The 18853-nt window shown below is 32.7% G+C and overlaps 1 protein-coding gene across 3 annotated transcripts; it reads left to right on the forward strand.

The window, feature by feature from the left end:
- The first annotated feature begins 894 nt into the window (after positions 1 to 894).
- LOC143064472 (tetratricopeptide repeat protein 4-like) lies at positions 895 to 16821 on the forward strand. 3 transcript variants are annotated; one of them, XM_076237337.1, is made up of 12 exons: positions 895 to 992; positions 5025 to 5180; positions 5373 to 5481; positions 6094 to 6255; positions 7108 to 7185; positions 7672 to 7738; positions 8628 to 8685; positions 12241 to 12327; positions 12632 to 12834; positions 15231 to 15321; positions 16044 to 16126; positions 16717 to 16821. In XM_076237337.1, exons 2-12 carry the CDS (start codon positions 5028 to 5030, stop codon positions 16814 to 16816), a joined length of 1191 nt encoding a protein of 396 aa, XP_076093452.1. In that variant the 5' UTR covers positions 895 to 992; positions 5025 to 5027; the 3' UTR covers positions 16817 to 16821. The 3 variants fall into 3 exon arrangements, with proteins under 3 accessions (XP_076093452.1, XP_076093433.1, XP_076093443.1); XM_076237318.1 differs by having other exon boundaries at positions 896 to 946; XM_076237328.1 differs by lacking the exon at positions 895 to 992 and adding an exon at positions 1008 to 1026.
- The last annotated feature ends 2032 nt before the right edge of the window (positions 16822 to 18853 follow it).

The following is an 18853-nucleotide window of genomic DNA, read 5'->3' on the forward strand; positions in this document are numbered from 1 at the left end:
GATATACCTAAATACAGAGAGCTCCTCCACAATACTGAATTATACCAAAGATTTTAATATATATGGGTCCTATATATATACTGTATTATAAAGAACTAAAAGTGGCATAGATCGAATAAAATGCTTATTTCTCAATAAACTTAAAATCTGAGTGACCAAAACTTGTGGAGAAATCTAGAAAACAACAAAATTTGGTAACTTAGTTAAAGAAAAAATCAATAAAAGAATATCTTTAGAACATTGCTCTGGTGGGTCAAAATCATGCAAGTTTTGAAACAGTTGAACCATTTTTTTCACAATAAAGGGACAATTTGTCTTTTTAGAATCTAAAGGACTATAGTAATCTCATTGTTCGTATACTAAAATGTAAATAACACTACGTCTTTGGTTTAATTTCCATTGTTTAGTACAATTTAAACCAATCACAACATTTTGGTGTATGCTTTTGAAAGTATAACCCAGAATACATTAGATTCTGAAATGGTGACTTGTGGTTCCAGATAAGGATGGAAGGGAAATTTTTTTTACTAATATTGTTAAATCGCATTGAAAAGACTTTGAACACCTTAAATAGATAAAACTAAGTTAATATACTGACAGTAAGCTAAAACATCAAATATCAAATAAAATATAAAAACAAGGTGGGAGGGGGGGGGGGGGGTCCACTCCACAAACACCTGTGTTTTATTTATAATGTTCCAGTTTTATTTCCCAATATGTAAACAAAAGTTATCTTTTTGAATGGATGATACTACAAATAAAAAAATACATTTGCTATTATTAAGCTAATAAAACGGCAAGCTTTTTTAGAAAAGCTAATACTTGTATTATCACTAAATACGGAATATACATATCCGTTACGTTACGCTGCCGGTATTTAGTATTCGTTTCTCGCTTCCTGTCAAAAAAAAATCACGTTTTTTATATTATTGTTTTCATCTCTTCTGTAAGTTTCACTCCAAAACCCAGAAAATGAAGCCTAGATAAAATATGTAAAGTACATGAAGCGATTTGTGACTTTTTTCAGTAGGTTAAAAGTAGTAGGGACATTATCAAGACCAAAATCGTTTTACCAAATGGTTTCCAAACTCATCACTGACAGCAGTCGAAACGCAGGCACTTGTCTGTGATGCGAAAACAGACTAAAATGTCATGGTGAACCACAGGCACTTGTTTCTATCCATTGGAAGACCCACTATCAACGTACATTTACGAGTAAATGTACGTTGATAGTGGGTCTTCCAATGGATAGAAACAAGTGCCTGTATTTCTATCCATTGGAAGACCCACTATCAACGTACATTTACGAGTAAATGTACGTTGATAGTGGGTAAAATGTACGTTGATAGTGGGTCTTCCAATGGATAGAAACAAGTGCCTGTGTGGTAAATACACAAAAAAATTATAATTAAAAAAGTAAAAAAAAAACCAACATAGAAGTAAAGACTGAGCAACACAAACTCCTCCAAAAATCAAGAGTGATTCCAGGTGCTCTGGAAAGGGTAGGAAAATCCTGCATCACTTTCATGTGGCACACTAGTCCGAGATTACTCTGACATCCAACAGCTGTTTTGCCAGACAAGCTGGGGCCGTGGGACGTCAGAGCTTGTCCCATATCAAAAAGTGAATATTTGCCCATCCAAAAAAGATGCGCTGCTTCGTCGCTTCTGGTGCCGACTGATGGCCTTGGAATTATGTAAATTGGGCATTAATCTGTTCATTTTTCATTTATTTCTTCGTTTAAGTAAGTTTCACCTACCTGCCAACCTTTATTTTTCCATATTTTAACAGTTTTCACAGAGACCCATCGATTTCTGCATTTTGACTTTCACTTTCAAATGGACGTCAAGTTACGAGAGAGTTCGTGGTCTCGAGACTCAAATATGCAAATATTTATATTTTTTCACCTCCTTTTTAGGAGATCGATGTTTAACATTTAGAAGACAACCCCAGTTTTTCACCTCCTTTACAGGAGATAATATTGGTATTAAGCATTTAGTTCCGACCACGATAACAGTCTGAAGCTCTCGGACATTTGGATAACTTGCATCGTAAATGTTCGCGGTGTTATATGATGGTCATTTGCATAAATCATCACTGCTTTCTCATGGTCACATGAATGAAAGGCAAAATGCAGAAATCGATGGGTCACTGTGAAAACTGTCTAATTATGAAAAAATAAAGGTTGGTAGGTAGGTGAAACTTACATAAATGAAGAGATAAATGAAAAATGAACAGATTGATGCCTGATTTATATAATTCCAAGGCCGTCAGTCGGCACCAGAAGCGACGAAGCAGCGCATCTATTTTGGGTGGGCAAATATCCACTTTTTGATATGGGACGGGCTCTGACGTCCCACTGCCCCAGCTCGTCTGGCAAATCAGCCGTTGGACGTCAGAGTAATCTCTGACTAGTGGCATCCGTACATGAAGTCCAAATAATTATGACGTCTAGCAAGGCTATATTAATTATTTGGACTACCGTTTGTGTATTGTGGTCGAACAAACCCATTAAAAGTCCATTTCATTAGGTCACATTCAAGGTAAAGAAGACATGGACATGATGGATGCGAAAAATTGGAACATATTGGTCGTCTCGTTCATCTGTGAAATAAACAATTCATAAAAAAGATAAAGGTCAACTAACTCTTTAAATTAAAATTGTCCATAAAATTTTCAAAGGGATGATTTGACTTCAAGACTTGGAACTCAATAGCTTCCTTGTAAGCTGTCACCATCTATCAAGGATATTATGATAGGAAGTGTAAGATCTGGAAAATTGTATTAACTTTGAGATTTATACATTTTGTACTTCATACACATGATGCATAGGCTCTCTGCTCAGCCTGCTGGATAGTTGCTACATAGAAATAGAAAGTTCACTATTGGGAAACTGAAATCATCTCTTTTTTTGTAAACTATTTTTTGATTTATTAATATAAATGTTTAGGTAGAACTATTGACTAATTGCCTATAAAGTATCTGTAGAAACTTTGCAAACATGTAATGAGTGTTGTCTTTCTTAAATTTCATTAAACATACATGTACATGTATATGTTTTAAGAAAATTAATAACTTTTTTCATATTCTTGTAAGAATAATTTCAAGATTGCATACACACTGCTGACAGGGTGCATAAAATGAGTGAATACTTAGTCAAACATTTTTTTTAAAAGCATCACACCAATTCATCTTACATGTCTCAGAGCTCCAGATAAGAATTCACAAATTGGGGTTTTTACCCACCATTTTCTTATGTAATTGGGTGATAAAGTTTTTTAATTGCATTATCAATTCCAATTCACCCCTCTAGTTAATATCAAATTGGGTTTTTCACCACCAAGCTCCTTAATGTATTGGTTTTTTTCATCAACACAATATTGAATATTTAGGCAATATCAACCCCAGATGTTTTTCCATCTTAAATATGTTTCTTTCTTTGTATATGTGCTGGCTGTTTTATTTGGTTTATACACTGACAAGCAATTGTAGGTTTAATTTGTGTCCCCGGCGTTTCAAAACTTCTGCCAGTGTTGTATTTTATCACAACTTAGTTATATAAACTTTTAAAAAACAGATATGTGTATTCACAGGCACTCGTTTCAGAATTTTTTTCCCCTATATACCTTAATATAAAAAATTCTGAGACGAGTTTCTGTGACTGTGTGTGTATTCACTCGTAAAATGAAGAAAACAAATAGTAGATAAACTCTAATTATACTTGAATCCTTTTGTTTTATTCAAATAACATAAATCTAGGTTAAGTTGTCCCTAATTAGAACTTTTGGTTTCCGATGCTTTCCAACTACATATCATGTCATAGTTGTTTTGGTATTCACTTTTTCCAACTGATTTCGTTTTTGTTTATTATATAGCAATGTTCTCGTTAAGGTACGCACGCACGCCCGTGCATTCGATGGACGATTCCTAAAAACACTGGCTGAATCTTGTTAGGCAGCAACCATTTGATTTTCTGGGGGGGCTATGTTTTTTTTTGAAAAAAAAAGTTTGTTTCCATTTTTTGGAGAAAAAAATAATTTGTTTTTGATTCTGAGAAAAAATAGATTGTTTTTCGCCGCAGAAAATCAAATGGTTGCTGCCTTATCATCATAACTTTCCCTCAGCTATTCAAAAGAAGCTGAAAACATGCTTCTATTCAATATATTAACGGCCATTCACTCTTGTTTTTATTCAATGTATGTTATTATAAATCCCGAGCAATTCGAAAAAATATGACAACAGACACACGCTAATTGAATAAACGCTGAGAAGATCGAAATGTTTTCAAAAACACGTGTACCTTTTGAGAAAGGCAAAATTCCGACAGGGACCAATTTCAGCTACTTGATGCAGGGATCTATTTTTAGAACGAAAGGACATTTCCAATTATAAATATCATAAAAATAGATTTACGCGACGACTGTAAACAGACAAGGGTAAATAACGCAAACGGTAGCCAATAAAAGGGTTGAGAACTCATAGTTTTGGCATTTAATAGACCACTTTCAAGTTCATCCGTCACCGGAAAAAACTCGGCAATTATACACGCCTTTATGACGTCATTTACCAGATAGAGGGGGTCGCCTGTATCCCTGCACTATTTACGTTCATCAAGCGTCTTAGTGATAGTCATTGTGAAGGATAAACAAGAAATAATGGTTGTTCTGTAGGTACTTAATGACAATTCCCTAATGACAGCAATGCTGATTGTCAATTTTGAGAATTCAATTTGCCGAATAATTCGTACAATATAGAATTATAGTTTTCCAACCACTCGCTCAACATTGGAACGACGCCCCTAAACGCACAAATGACGTTCACTAAAACCAGAGTTTTTGACGGAAATGCATCGAACTCAAAAGTTGTCTATTGGGTTTTCCTTTGTATTAATTGGGTTTTTGAACCCTGCAATGAATGGGCAATTGCATTGGGTTTTTTATTATTTGTATTGCGTGATCACGCAAATACGCAGCTTATCTGGAGCTCTGATGTCTTAAGGATGAACATATCTTTTTTTTTTACAGAAAATGCCAAAAAAGAAAGTATGGACAGATGAAGAAAGAGCAGAATTGGCAAAGAAATTAGATTCTGAATTAGAAGAATATGTGGCAGATTGTATAGCCAAACAAAAGGAGAAAAATGAGAAAGAAGGAGAAAAAGAGAGTGACTTAAATATAGAAGTATGTGAGTCAACACATTGTATTGGATTTTTTTGTGCAGAGATTCTGCTAAATACAACCAATATGAGATTTAATAGAATCAATAATACATTTTAAATATATAAAAAAAAAGAATTAACAAAAAAAAATGATGAAGATTTTGACATATATATGTAAGTCGCTAAAAAAGTTTATCTATAATGTTTGTTTTAGGACATAGCAAATCATCCAGCTTTCATGACAGAAGTAGATTGGAGTAAACCATTAACACCAGAGTTAGAGGCTTTGATGAAACTCAAGTACGAAGATGAAAATCCAACAGGTTTGATATTGATATTTATCATCTTTAAAAAATATCTAATTTATTTGATTTCAACCTTTTAAATGCTAAATGAAAAAAATATGAAAAATTCTTCTGTTGTCAAATAACATAAAGCATTTCATGAATCATCAAACAAGAATACTTCATAAGTATTTCATGATTCTGATAATCATTGTTTACAATAAAAGGAGATTCTGAGAATAGCTTTTTATAAGTGATAATGAATGGATTGTATTTTGGTGCATCTATTCATTGCTTGAGCTATGGTGGAGGAATGGACAACACATTTAGGTTGGACACAAATTTTATCTACTTGGTTCATAATAAAAAAAAAATTAAAAAAATTGATTAAATAGGTCAAAATAAAAAAGAAGATGTGGTATGATTGCCAATGAGACAACTGTCCACAAGAGACCAAAATGACACAGACATTAACCACTATAGGTCACCGTACGGCCTACAACAATGAGCAAAGCCCATACCGCAGAGTCAGTTATAATTTTAATGCATGAACAAACAGATTACAGAAAAGCAGAATAAAATCAATCTTTTTAGCTGGACAAGCTGTTCATATTATGTCTTGTATAATGTTTATAAGTGTTATAATTTAAGCCGGAGCAGAAGCATATAAAATGGATGGTAACCATGAGTTTAAAAAGAAGAAATATGATATAGCTATAGACAATTATACAGAAGGAATTAAATTGAGATGTCCTGATAAACTTCTGAATTCTGTATTGTATACAAATCGAGCAGCTGCACAATTTCATAGAGGTATGGAAAATTTTTTAATTACAGTTTTAAACTTATTATCTGCAAACTCATTTATCTCCAAATTCCTGTCTTCTCAAAGAAATTTGTCATACTGATAAACTTGAATGTATAGTCATCGGAATGGAATATGTCAATGTGAGATTGCTTTGGTTCAGAGATAGGTTAGCATTTAATTTTAATGTATGTATTTATTTGACAACAGTATTTGGATTTAGATATCAGATGCAAACATTACATCCTATATACATTCCCTCAATTAAAACTGTTATGGGAATCAAGCCTCCTGTTTCATTTCCAATGGTCATATTTTACAATGTTTTACTTTCACATTAATCTGAAAAATGAAAATGAAAATTTTGAAGAAAAAATAAGCATTAAACTCTAAAAACCAACTGCTTCAAAAATAAGCATTAAACTCTAAAAACCAACTGCTTCAAAAATAAGCATTAAACTCTAAAAACCAACTGCTTCAAAAATAAACATTAAAAACCAACTGCTACGTAAATGATATTTTAACATTAGTGAATTGAAGTTATCTCCCTTTGCCCAATTTGGTTAATTACATGATAAGATGCTGGCCATACCTGTAGAAAACTGAACAGATGAGTTACATCAAGCAAACAATGAAAGGAATTGTTTATAAAATAAATAGATTTTTGGTAGTACTAAATACTGAAAGTTCTCTTTTTGCATAACTAAAATCGACAACTGATGTTTACAAGCAAGTATAAAATAATCACACATCTATACCTTATTTTTTGTAGGCTATGGATATTATTTCAAAATATTACTTGAATAACAAATGGTTTGGTTTTATTACAACTAATAATTCCTTTTTTTCTAATTTTTCAGGAAATTACGGAACTTCCTTACATGACTGTATATTTGCCAGAAAATTCAAGTCAGATCATATGAAAGCTATTTTAAGGGGTATGCTTTTGTATTATTATTGTCTTAAGTTATGTTGGATTGAATATAGAAATGAAGAGTTGTAATATTATTGCCAATGAGGCAACTATCGTTAGACCACAAACGCCAAGATGTGAACGATTATAGGTCACTGTACGTCATTCAACAATGAGTAAAACCAAAACAGTATAGTACCCTCAAAAAGGTCCTGGTATGACAAAACATGAAATAATTCAACAGAGAAAACCAATGGACATAAATTAAAAAAAAAAATAGCAACAAACAACAATCCCGGAATAGAGGTTTACATCTCATTGGCAACTGTACCACATCTTCTTTTTTTATATTTACAGTTCTCACACCTTGTGACTATTTCACAGAAAACAGAGAATGGTACAGCTAAGCAATCATGTTAACTTTATCTTTAAATAAAATCTCATTTTGTAAATCAAGTACAAAAATAATGAATAACTGACATGACTGAAGAACTGTTATTCATATTTACAGGTGCTATGTGCTGTTTAAAGTTAAAAAGATACGATGAAGCCAGTAGATGGTGTGATACAGGTTTATTAATATCCTTTTGTACAAATTATAGATAACTTAGTGTAGGTGAACATGAATCCAGTAAAATATGCAAACGAGGTGATATTTGTAGAATATGAAAATTAAAATATCAAAATATTTTCAAAGGTATTAATATAAAAAATGATTTAATAATCAACATGTTTGAACGATGTTCATTCAAATGATTTGCAAATAAAAACATCATAATTGAGAACCAATTACAAGCTTTACCTCGGTATCTGTGCATATTTCTCTGATACAAGATTGTAAGAAGTCTTAATATTTTTATGCCCCACCTACGATAGTAGAGGGGCATTATGTTTTCTGGTCTGTGCCTCCGTTCGTCCGTCCGTCTGTGCGTCCGTTCGCCCGTCCGCTTCAGGTTAAAGTTTTTGGTCAAGGTAGTTTTTGAAGAAGTTGAAGTCCAATCAACTTGAAACTTAGTACACTTGTTCCCCATGATATTATCTTTCTAATTTTACTGCCAAATTAAAGTTTTGACCCCAATTTCATGGTCCACTGAATATAGAAAATGATAGTGCGAAGTTCAGGTTAAAGTTTTTGGTCAAGGTAGTTTTTGATGAAGTTAAAGTTACATCAACTTGAAACTTAGTACACATGTTCCCTATGATATGATCTTTCTAATTTTAATTCCAAATTAAAGTTTTGACCCCAATTTCACGGTCCACTGAACATAGAAAATGATAGTGCGAGTGGGGCATTCGTGTACTATGGACACATTCTTGTTTTTATTTTATTTTTTTAATCTTGATTTACTCCAATTTGAGATCAGGGAATCATTGATTAACTGTTGTGAAAATGATTATCTAACACACTATAATACTCCACATGACACATCAACATCTTTCTGAATTACTTTTCCTTTACTGGAATTAAATAGAAAATGAAAATGAAGAATTTTTACAGATGAAGTACAAGGCTGAAAGTTTAAAGGTAAACCTATTGTTAGTACTTTTACGGTTTACCTGTTTAAGAGTATTTATAAATGATTAAATAGCTGAAATAAGAATGTTATATACAAAATGTTTTTCATATAAATGATGATCAAGAGGGCTGACATAGTTTAGTAATTATTTTGTACATTTATTGATAAAGGAGGCAAGATTGTTTAAATGATATTCCATTAAAATGTATGTGGGAGGGTAGGAAGGGAAGTTTAATTAGTCGGTCATGGGTCTTTTTACTATATGCATCTATTACAAGGGGGGGAATCTACGTCATCACGCAGGGTGTCGGTGATTGAAATTGGACAACCATTTTGTCGCTTCAAGGTAAGAATTTTACTTATTATGCCAGTTTTATGAGGGTTATGATTATACAAAATAGTCCACCAAAGACTATATAAAGTAGGAAAATAAATGAGCCATCGCTCAATATTATTGGTTATCTCAATTTTGCAAACACTTCGATACCAGTTTTAGGAATTGGGTCAACATGCAGGATATCGGCAAAATTTTTCATAATAACATCTTGATTATCAAGAACCGCCTACTTTATCAACAAATGAACATGTCCGAATTCTTTATTGTACTCGGGAAAATACTTGTTACTCACAAATATCCGTCATTATGGCCGAAAAATGTCTTATTTTTAAAAAATGGAAAAAGGATGTCGGCAACACATCGAATATCGAAGGATGTCGGGGACACACTAATATATTAACAATGTAAGTGTCCTTTGATTATATCAACCATAATAAAGATACGATAAAAGAAACCAGGATTAGTGTTCCTTGCTTGCTTCCATTTCATGCACTCAATTTCAGGATTCAATTTTTGTAAATATTCGAGAAAAAAAAAGTTTTAGAAGGTGGAAGTCAGATTTCGTTTCAGTTAAGCCAGGGGTCCCACAGGGCTCAATGATTGGACCAAGTCTTTTTATTTATAAATTAACTGTTTACCAAATTTTGAATTTTTTGAAATACTTAGGCTTTTCTACCTCAGGCATAGATTACCTTAGCTGTATTTGGCAACACTTTTAGGAATTTTCGATCTCAATGCTCTTCAACTTCGTACTTTATTTGGCTTTTTTAAAACTTTTTTGGATTCGAGCGTCACTGATGAGTCTTTTGTAGACGAAACGCGCGTCTGGGGTATATATAAAATTTAGTCCTGGTATCTATGATGAGTTTATTTTATACTATATATATATATATATATATGACATTTCATCTGGCCCTACATCTACCGGGTGTTTAGTAAAGGCAACAGTAGTATACCGCATTTCGAAATTCATAAATCAAGAAATAAAAACAAATCCGGGTTACAAACTTAAACTTAGGGAAACGCATCAAATATAAGAGGAAAACTACGACATAACGGAAATACAACATTAAAATGTAACAAACACAGAAACGAACTATTATATAACAATGGCAATTTTCCTGACTTGGTACAGGACATTTTAAGGGGAAAAAATGGTGGATTGAACCTGGTTTTGTGACATGCCAAACCTTCCACTTTAATGGCAATGACAAATCTAACATTAAAATGACAATATTACCTGACAGGATTACATTACAAAAAAATGGGAGAAAATATAGGACAGAGAAATACACCAATAATAGCTAACCATAAGTATCAGGTTTAAAATTTTATACGCCAGACGTGCGTTTCGTTAAATTTTTACTTGCAGATGATACCTAGTTAATTTGGCTTTTTAATCGAACTTTCATGTCTCTACAGTACAAAAAGATCTCATGGGGAAACTATGCTGGTAAAGGCATTCCACCCAGACAATTATGCAATGTCATCCCAGACACCAGATTAAAAAGGCAATCTTATATAAATACACGTTGTTCAACCATACATTATAATACGGAAGAACTGCAGGAGCAAGTGCTATCAATTCTTGCAGTTTGTCATTTTTTTGGGGATCCTTTATTTCATGTTCCATTTCATGTAACATGTCGTTTTGAAGTTGATCTACAAACAATCGTATGCATGGTCCTGTTGGTCCTCTATCGTGACATTTGCTCAAGTCTACTGGCGGTTTTGTTGAAATTTCTTCAGTAATTGACATTGGGGAAACTTAATATTTTTGCCAGGCGTTTTTATTTTGATGACAAATGAGGATTTGCATGGTTTTGATTTTTTTACGGGTGGCGATTTAATGGGCGATCTGGTCGGCTGTTCAACATCGGATTGTATTCGCGATCGTTTCCGCCTGCACAAGTTTAAATTTGATTTGCGGCTTGTCATGACCATTAGTTTTAAATTAAATCTAGTCACATGTTGAATAACATATGTGTTAAAAATAGTATATATTAGTGTGTCCCCGACATCCTTCGATATTCGATGTGTTGCCGACATCCTTTTTCCATTTTTTTAAAATAAGACGTTTTTCGAACATAATGACGGATATTTGTGAGTAACAAGTATTTTCCCGAGTACAATAAAGAATTCGGACATGTTCATTTGTTGATAAAGTAGGCGGTTCTTGATAGTCAAGATGTTATTATGAAAAATTTTGCCGATATCCTGCATGTTGACCCAATTCCTAAAACTAGTATCGAATTGTTTGCAAAATTGAGATAACCAATAATATTGAGCGATGGCTCATTTATTTTCCTACTTTATATAGTCTTTGGTGGACTATTTTGTATAATCATAACCCTCATATAACTGGCATAATAAGTAAAATTCTTACCTTGAATCGACAAAATGGTTGTCCAATTTCAATCACCGACACCCTGCGTGATGACGTAGATTCCCCCCCTTGTATTACCAATAAGCAAAATTATCTTAAAAAAGGTTCTTGGTTGTATGGATATTTTGAAAGTCCCCTACCCACGCACATACATTTTAATTGAATAGCCCTAATCTGCTTACAGGAAATGATTCTCAAAGTTTCCAAAGCTTTTTTGGTAGTCAACATTACACTTTGACACTGACAGCAGCAGTTGTGGATGAGACAAATAGTTCTGTGTCTTTTAAAAAGATTATCACATGCACATGTAATCACATAAATTAAAAAAATCTTACATACTTGTTGTTTGGCACTAATAGGAAAATTTGTAGGATTAACAAGGGCCTCGATGGCCGAGTGGTCTAAGAAGTTGAACTACTTTATCCCTAGCCAGTGAACACTGAGGTTGTGAGTTTGAATCCTGCACCAGTCAGGTACACTCTACCCCAATCTATATTGACTAGTATTGTCAGTTTTCCTACCAAAAGTCAGTTGTTCTCGCTGGGAACTCCAACTTCCTCCACTAATAAAACTGACCACAATGAAATATATAGCACTAAGTGTTGAAAGTGGCATTAAACACATGCAACAATCAATCAATTAAGGATAAAAAACTAAAGTTTATGCAAATTCTATGACATACAAATGTGTGTTGAACTAGACACTTTTATCAATATGAACGCAAATAAACTTTAAAATTTTTAATTTAGCTATATATAGTAATGATAGTTTCTGAAATGAGGTTATATTGCATTCATATGTTATTAAAAGGAAATAATAAAAGCATTTTTGTATCTATAGAAATCACTAGAGAGAGACAAACGAAAAGAGGAAGCAGCTGAAAGAAAAGAAAGAATAGAAGAAGAAAAACTCCTTGCTGTGATACAGGTAACACCCTTCATTGCAATGCACTAATTCATGTGAAATTTCAGTTCATGAATACTTTAAATGTAATTAACCATTTATATACACTTTTCAATTACAAACAAAATAAATTAACGATGGGTATTACTGGTAAATTATAAAAACCTTGAACATGACAAATCAATTCATATGTATGGACCTGACAATTCTCAGGAAACGAAAACAATAATTTTTATATATTTAAAAAAACAGGTTATTAAAATCCCTGGCCTGATTTTACATGTGATTTTATTAAATGACCAGAATTTTTTTTTAAATTTTTATTCAGAGTAAAGGTGTACAGTTAGCCAGCATGAAGACGAACAAAAATACTCGTTTACATCCTTCATTGCTGACAAATTTAGAAACTCAGAATCCTAGTGGTGCTAAAGTACATGTGACCTCCGATGGATCACTCAACTGGCCTGTATTATTTATGTATCCAGAGCATACTATGACAGATTATGTTGAGGCTTTTAATGAACAACATACGTAAGTTGTTATATGAATCTGGGAACTATTATTTGGGTTTGTTTTGTCTGTCATTTTTTTAGGTTTTAGTCATCTTCTAACGAACCAAGTAAGCCTTTTTAATTATTGTTAGTAGACTATTGCTAATCTTCAAACTAATATCTTTACCAGTGGAGAGTTGGTCTTCTTTGATAAAATACTGTAAACAGTGTTTATATATAAAGGTAGATTTGTTTGTCATCTATACATTGATAATTAGTTAAATGGTTAGACCATACCAAATTAATACCTTGTTCCTCGGATTTCCCGCGTGTTGTGAAAGGTGGACGAAAAAAAAGTACTTTTTTTAAAAACCTGTGTCCAGTACAGAGCGGCACGCGTCTGTTTCTAAATTTATATAACCACAATTTTAATCAGTTGTGCGTTTTAAAGTAACGTCATACAGACATGGAAAATGACATCAAAATGATGTATATTCTAAACGTAAGACACGAGTGAAATATGTGTAGATACAGTGGTAACGCAGGCTACGGCTTTGCTACCAAACACCGCAGTTGAATCTGATTTGGATAATTCGTTTACCAATATGTTTAAAGCCAATATGTGGATCCGTGAAGACCACAATTTGTCACAAAGCACCAACGCTTCCGAATTGGAAGATTTGAATGATGACAATACGTGTATAACATACATGAAGTGAGAATTCTGAAGGTGGCAGTACATGCATTAAAATGGAAACGCGATGACACTTACATTTTCTACTCAGTTTTTTTATCTTTTAAGATAAAAAAATTTTCCCTTGAAACTTTTATTTATATTTGCTAGTTTCATTCATAAGTTATACAACATAGAATTTGACTAGAAAGTGTTTATTAAATCCAACTCAACAATTTACAAAATTATTCTTAAAAAAAAGAATTTGTATGATTGTCAATGAAACAAACTTCCACCACTGGCACCAGTGACCAAATTTGTTGAGGTTTGTAACGAGTTAAGTTCACAGTTCATGTATGGCCTTCAACACAGAAAAATATCCCCATATACATAAAGATTTGTTATGAAATTCTTCTCCTGGGCAATATAAATATATTAACCAAAAGTCTTCCACCAAATGGAAGTGTAAAACTCTTGCTAGAGTGGAGCATTTGTATGGCTATGTGTGATGTTTAAGTGAGCAGCCGTGTTTAGATAAAATTGGGACGTTAAATCTTCAGCTGTTGCCTCGTTTAATGAGAGTGCCACACTCTTTGGGCATTAAAAATCCTTGCTACAACTCTTTCAGTGGTTAGTAGGTGGCTTTTTGCAAGGTTGAGTTTCTGTCCCTGTCCAATGTACAATGTACCCTCATTTATCTGTGGCAGTTAAAATTTTCATCTTAATATATACACAAATATGTATAGTTTAAAAATATAAAAGATTTATACATGCATATATGCTTTGCATACGTTTATTCGAAACAACATACCATTCTATAGATGCCTGTAGTTTACTAAATGTTGGTTCATGTCTGTCAAATTTGTTCTTTGTAAATTGTTTTGTTATGAATTAGGCCGTCAGTTTTCTCAAATGAATTGTTTAATATTTTCCTTGTCGATGCCTTTTATAGCAGACTATATGGTATGGGTTTTCTCATTGTTGAAGGCTGTATGGTTACCTAAAACTGTAAATATCAATTTCATTTGAACTTGGGTGGATAGTTTTTTCATTGACAATCATACCCATTCTCCTTATTATTATAATGCATCAATGATAACTGTTATCATACATAGATGTGTACCTCTCCAATGCTGTTGTACATATTCAGCTGGATCTTCATTTGAACAGACCACACAAAGTTGTCTAGGCTTTGCTACTAGTTAGCCATTTTTGCACTAGAAATGTTGTGAAAAGATTCAACAGGGTGTCTTGAGAACATACTAAGAAGGGTAATATAAGAAGTAGGATATGAGATGTATAAAACATCAAGCACCAAAACTGTGGAAATGTCTGATCGCTCGCTTCCATAAAATGCTTTTCATATATTTTATTTTTTTAATATTTCAAAAATAATATTTCTCGCTAGTAAAAATATACCTTTGCCTGCAAAAAATGGAAAAAAAATTGTATGTGTCAAAATGTTTGTGCTATTTTTAGAACAGTTTTGTTTACATGCTGAAAACAGCAAGTTATAGTAGAATGACATCTATATGGTATGGGTTTTGCACATTGCTGAAGATCAAACAGATGGATAGTTGACTCACTCATATGCAATCATACCACATCTCCTTATTTTTGTATCATTTAAAGATTTTTGCAGTTTTTATGTCACCTGACCGAGTCCAGTTGTTGTAAGTGTTATTTACTTGCCATTATATAGCTTTTGTTTTCAGAAGAATTGTTAACTAGCTGTAATTCTCATTGTTTGTTATGAATTCTAGGTTTGAAGAGCACTTGAAGGTGATGTTTAGTGATGGATTTGAACATCCACAATGGGATACTGACAGAAAATATACAACAGACAAATTGCTGGTAGGTTAATTTATTAAGGCACTGTAATATATATGCCTTTGGGTTTTTTTTTTCCTTTGTAAAATACAAGAAAGGCTTAAATTTAATATCAGAATCAGTTGTATGAAATATTAAATATAATTATAAAATTTTTGTATGTAAGTATTAAAACTTATTATGTTCTATCAATTTTTGTATTTATATAACAAATGTTATAAGAGTATATTTTATTGGAATTATAGGTGATAAAGATCAATATTAAAGAATTTATTAATGTTTTTAAAAACTTGCCCTTTCATCCAATAACTTAATAGAAAGTATTTAAATATGATTGTGAGTTTATGGCTTTATGCATCAATAAATTCCTTCAAAAAACATTATTATTACTATAGTAAAGTAATTTGATGTTCTTTAGAGTGTGACAAAGAAACTAGAATTCAAAACAAGAAATTCAACATTGGGGCCAAAGCCAATAAATCTGTTAAATTCTTCAGACATACACATGTGAAGGTTTTTCTAAAATTATGGGTTAAAAACAACCCTCTTAAAATCAAATGCTGATTTCAAATTCCATCAGCTGAACATCATCATTAACAAGAAAATAAAAATTTCCACTATCGAAATATGAAAATTGGTACTTACAAAAACAATAAATCCAAAGTATTAATCAGTTTTGTGTCATTTTAGTCATTACAAAGTATAGTACTAGTAAGTACTGATATGAAGCATCTTTACATTTTTAGGTTTATTTTGAAGACAGAGATAATGAAGTAATGTACAAAGTCAACCCAAAGTCAACGTTATTAAACGTTTTACAGCATAAAAGGTAAAAACAAATTAGTTTTTAATTTTATTTTATACATATATGTTTCTTATTATTAATTATATATGTGTATATGATCTTCCATTTTAATTGCAATGGTCATCTTGTTACATTTTTGTCAAATCTACAAGGTAATCTCTGAAGCCAAACATAATGATAAAATTGAGAATGGCAATGGAGAATGTGTCAAAGAGACAACAACTCCACCATAAAGCAGAAAACAGCCAAAGGCCACCAATGAGTCTTCAATACAATTCTTGAAAAATATTTACATCACATAAATGAATCACAGAGGGGTCTAGAGACTCTAGATTGTGTGAGCTACTCTACTTCAACAAGACTAGTTTGAGTATAATCTAATATGGGCATTGTTTTACCTAGTTGTCTTAGTTAAGGTTCCAGAGGACAAAAGGACAAATATTGATATCAAACTTTTTCAACTGCAATCAAATCTCTTAACATTTTTGGAAGAACATGGTTAAATTTGATTGAGAAACAGACAAAACATTCTGTCAATCTAGCACATAATTTAGCAATTCTATAAATAATCTAAAATTTTGCTTCTTTGTTATTTCTTTTTTCTTTTTTTGCAGACATTTTGTTCATGGTGGAACTCCTTGTTATGTTGTAACAGTAGATGGTTCCAACTACCAAAAAGTTTTTAAGGAAAGACATAAAATAATAAACACATAACAGTCTTTTGTCTTTTCTTTCTTCGGTTTTTGTCAAGCCTGTGAGCATTAGCTAACTTCTTAAAAGCATTATATTTAAGAAGGTGGAAGACCTGGATGCTTCATACTTTGTATATAGATGCCTCAAGTTACGAAGTTTCCGTCAGTCGCATGTCCAATGTCCTTGACCTCATTTTCATGGTTCAGTGACTACTTGAAAAAAAAGTTAAAGATTTTTTGTAATGTTAAATTTTCTCTTATTATAAGTAATAGGATAACATTTGGTATTTGTGTACTTTGCAAGGTCCTCATGCCCGTCAGTCAGTTTTCACTTGACCTCAACCTCATTTCAAGGATCAGTGAACAAGGTTAAGTTTTGGTGGTCAATTCCATATCTCAGTTTCTATAAGCAATAGGTCTAGTATATTCGGTGTATGGAAGGACTGTAAGGTGTACATGTCCAACTGGCAGGTGTTATCTGACCTTGACCTCATTTTCATGGTTCAGTGGTTATAGTTAAGTTTTTGTGTTTTGGTCTGTTTTTCTTATACTGTATGCAATAGATCTACTATATTTGGTGTATGGCATGATTGTAAGGTGTACATGTCTAGCTGCCAGGTGTCATCTGACCTTGACCTCATGTTCATGGTTCAGTGGTTATAGTTAACTTTTTGAGTTTTGGTCTTTTTTTCTAATACTATATGCAATAGGTCAACTATATTTGGTGTATGGAAGTGTTTTATGATCTTTATGTCAGTCGCATAGGTTTTATTGGACCTTGACCTCATTTTCACGGGTCATTGCTCTGTGTTAAGTTTTTGTGTTTGGTCTGTTTTTCTTAAACTATAAGCAATAGGTCACCTATATTTGTTGTATGGCAGAATTCTTAGCTGTACATGCCTGCCTGGCATGGTTCATCTGACTGTGACCTCATTTTCATGGTTCATTAGTCAATGTTTAGTTTTCTTGGTTTATGTTAAGTTTATGTGACAGTTGTGATAAAGCCTTATATTTAGGACTATCAATACAATATCAATGATTAGTAAAGAAGGCAAGACATTTCAGCTTGTGCACTCTTGTGTTTTCTTTGGAAAAAAAAAAATAGCATTCCTTTGAACACATGACCTAATTGGCAATATAGAAAGTTGCCATTAATTTGTTATGCCCCATTTATGGTATGTGCCTCCGTTCGTTTGTTTGTATGTTTGTTTGTCTGTTTGTCCGTCCGTTTGTCCAGCTTCAGGTTAAAGTTTTTGGTCAAGGTAGTTTTTGATGAAGTTGAAGTCCAATCAACTTGAAACTTAGAACACATGCTCCCTATGATATGATCTTTTTAATGTCCACTGAACATAGAAAATGATAGTGCGGATAGGGCATCTGTGTACTGGGGACACATTCTTGTTATTACATATTTTAAAATGATTACCAGGATGGGTCAATCTAAATTTCAATCTACACCAACCATCTAAAAGGGCGTATTATGGTATTTTATAGTTCGTTTTTTCATGTCAACACTTGGTATGAAAGTTAATTTTTGTATACATGGCTAAAGGAGCTATATTGAAAATTATCATAAATTTGGTTTTGAATAACTGTGATGTTAAGTTGTTCAAAATGAGTGCCAGGATGGATCACTTAAAATTTCATAAACACCATCAATTTACATAAAATTGTGAATTGAAATGGGGAATATGTTAAATAGACAACAACCTGACAATCTCAGCTATCCCCTAAATAAAATTGTGTACTAGTTCAGTGAAAATAGATGTCACACTTAACTCCAAAACATATAAATGAACTAAAATTAAAAACATACAATGGCCAGAGGCTCCCGACTTCGGACAGGGGCCAAAATGTCACAGGGTTAAACATGTTTTGTAAGATCTCAACCCTCCCCTTATACCTCGAGCCAACGTAGAATAAAGAAACACATAGCAATGCCCTCAGTGACACCCTGTTTAAAAGAAGTCAGAGTCCGATGTCAGAGTAAGTAACAAAAGAAACTAAGCAAAATGACAATGATACATAAATTAACAAAGGACTACTAGCAGTTGCTGAC

The sequence above is a fragment of the Mytilus galloprovincialis genome, chromosome 1 (genome assembly GCF_965363235.1).
Source record: "Mytilus galloprovincialis chromosome 1, xbMytGall1.hap1.1, whole genome shotgun sequence".
In the NCBI taxonomy this organism is placed as follows: Eukaryota; Metazoa; Mollusca; class Bivalvia; order Mytilida; family Mytilidae; genus Mytilus; species Mytilus galloprovincialis.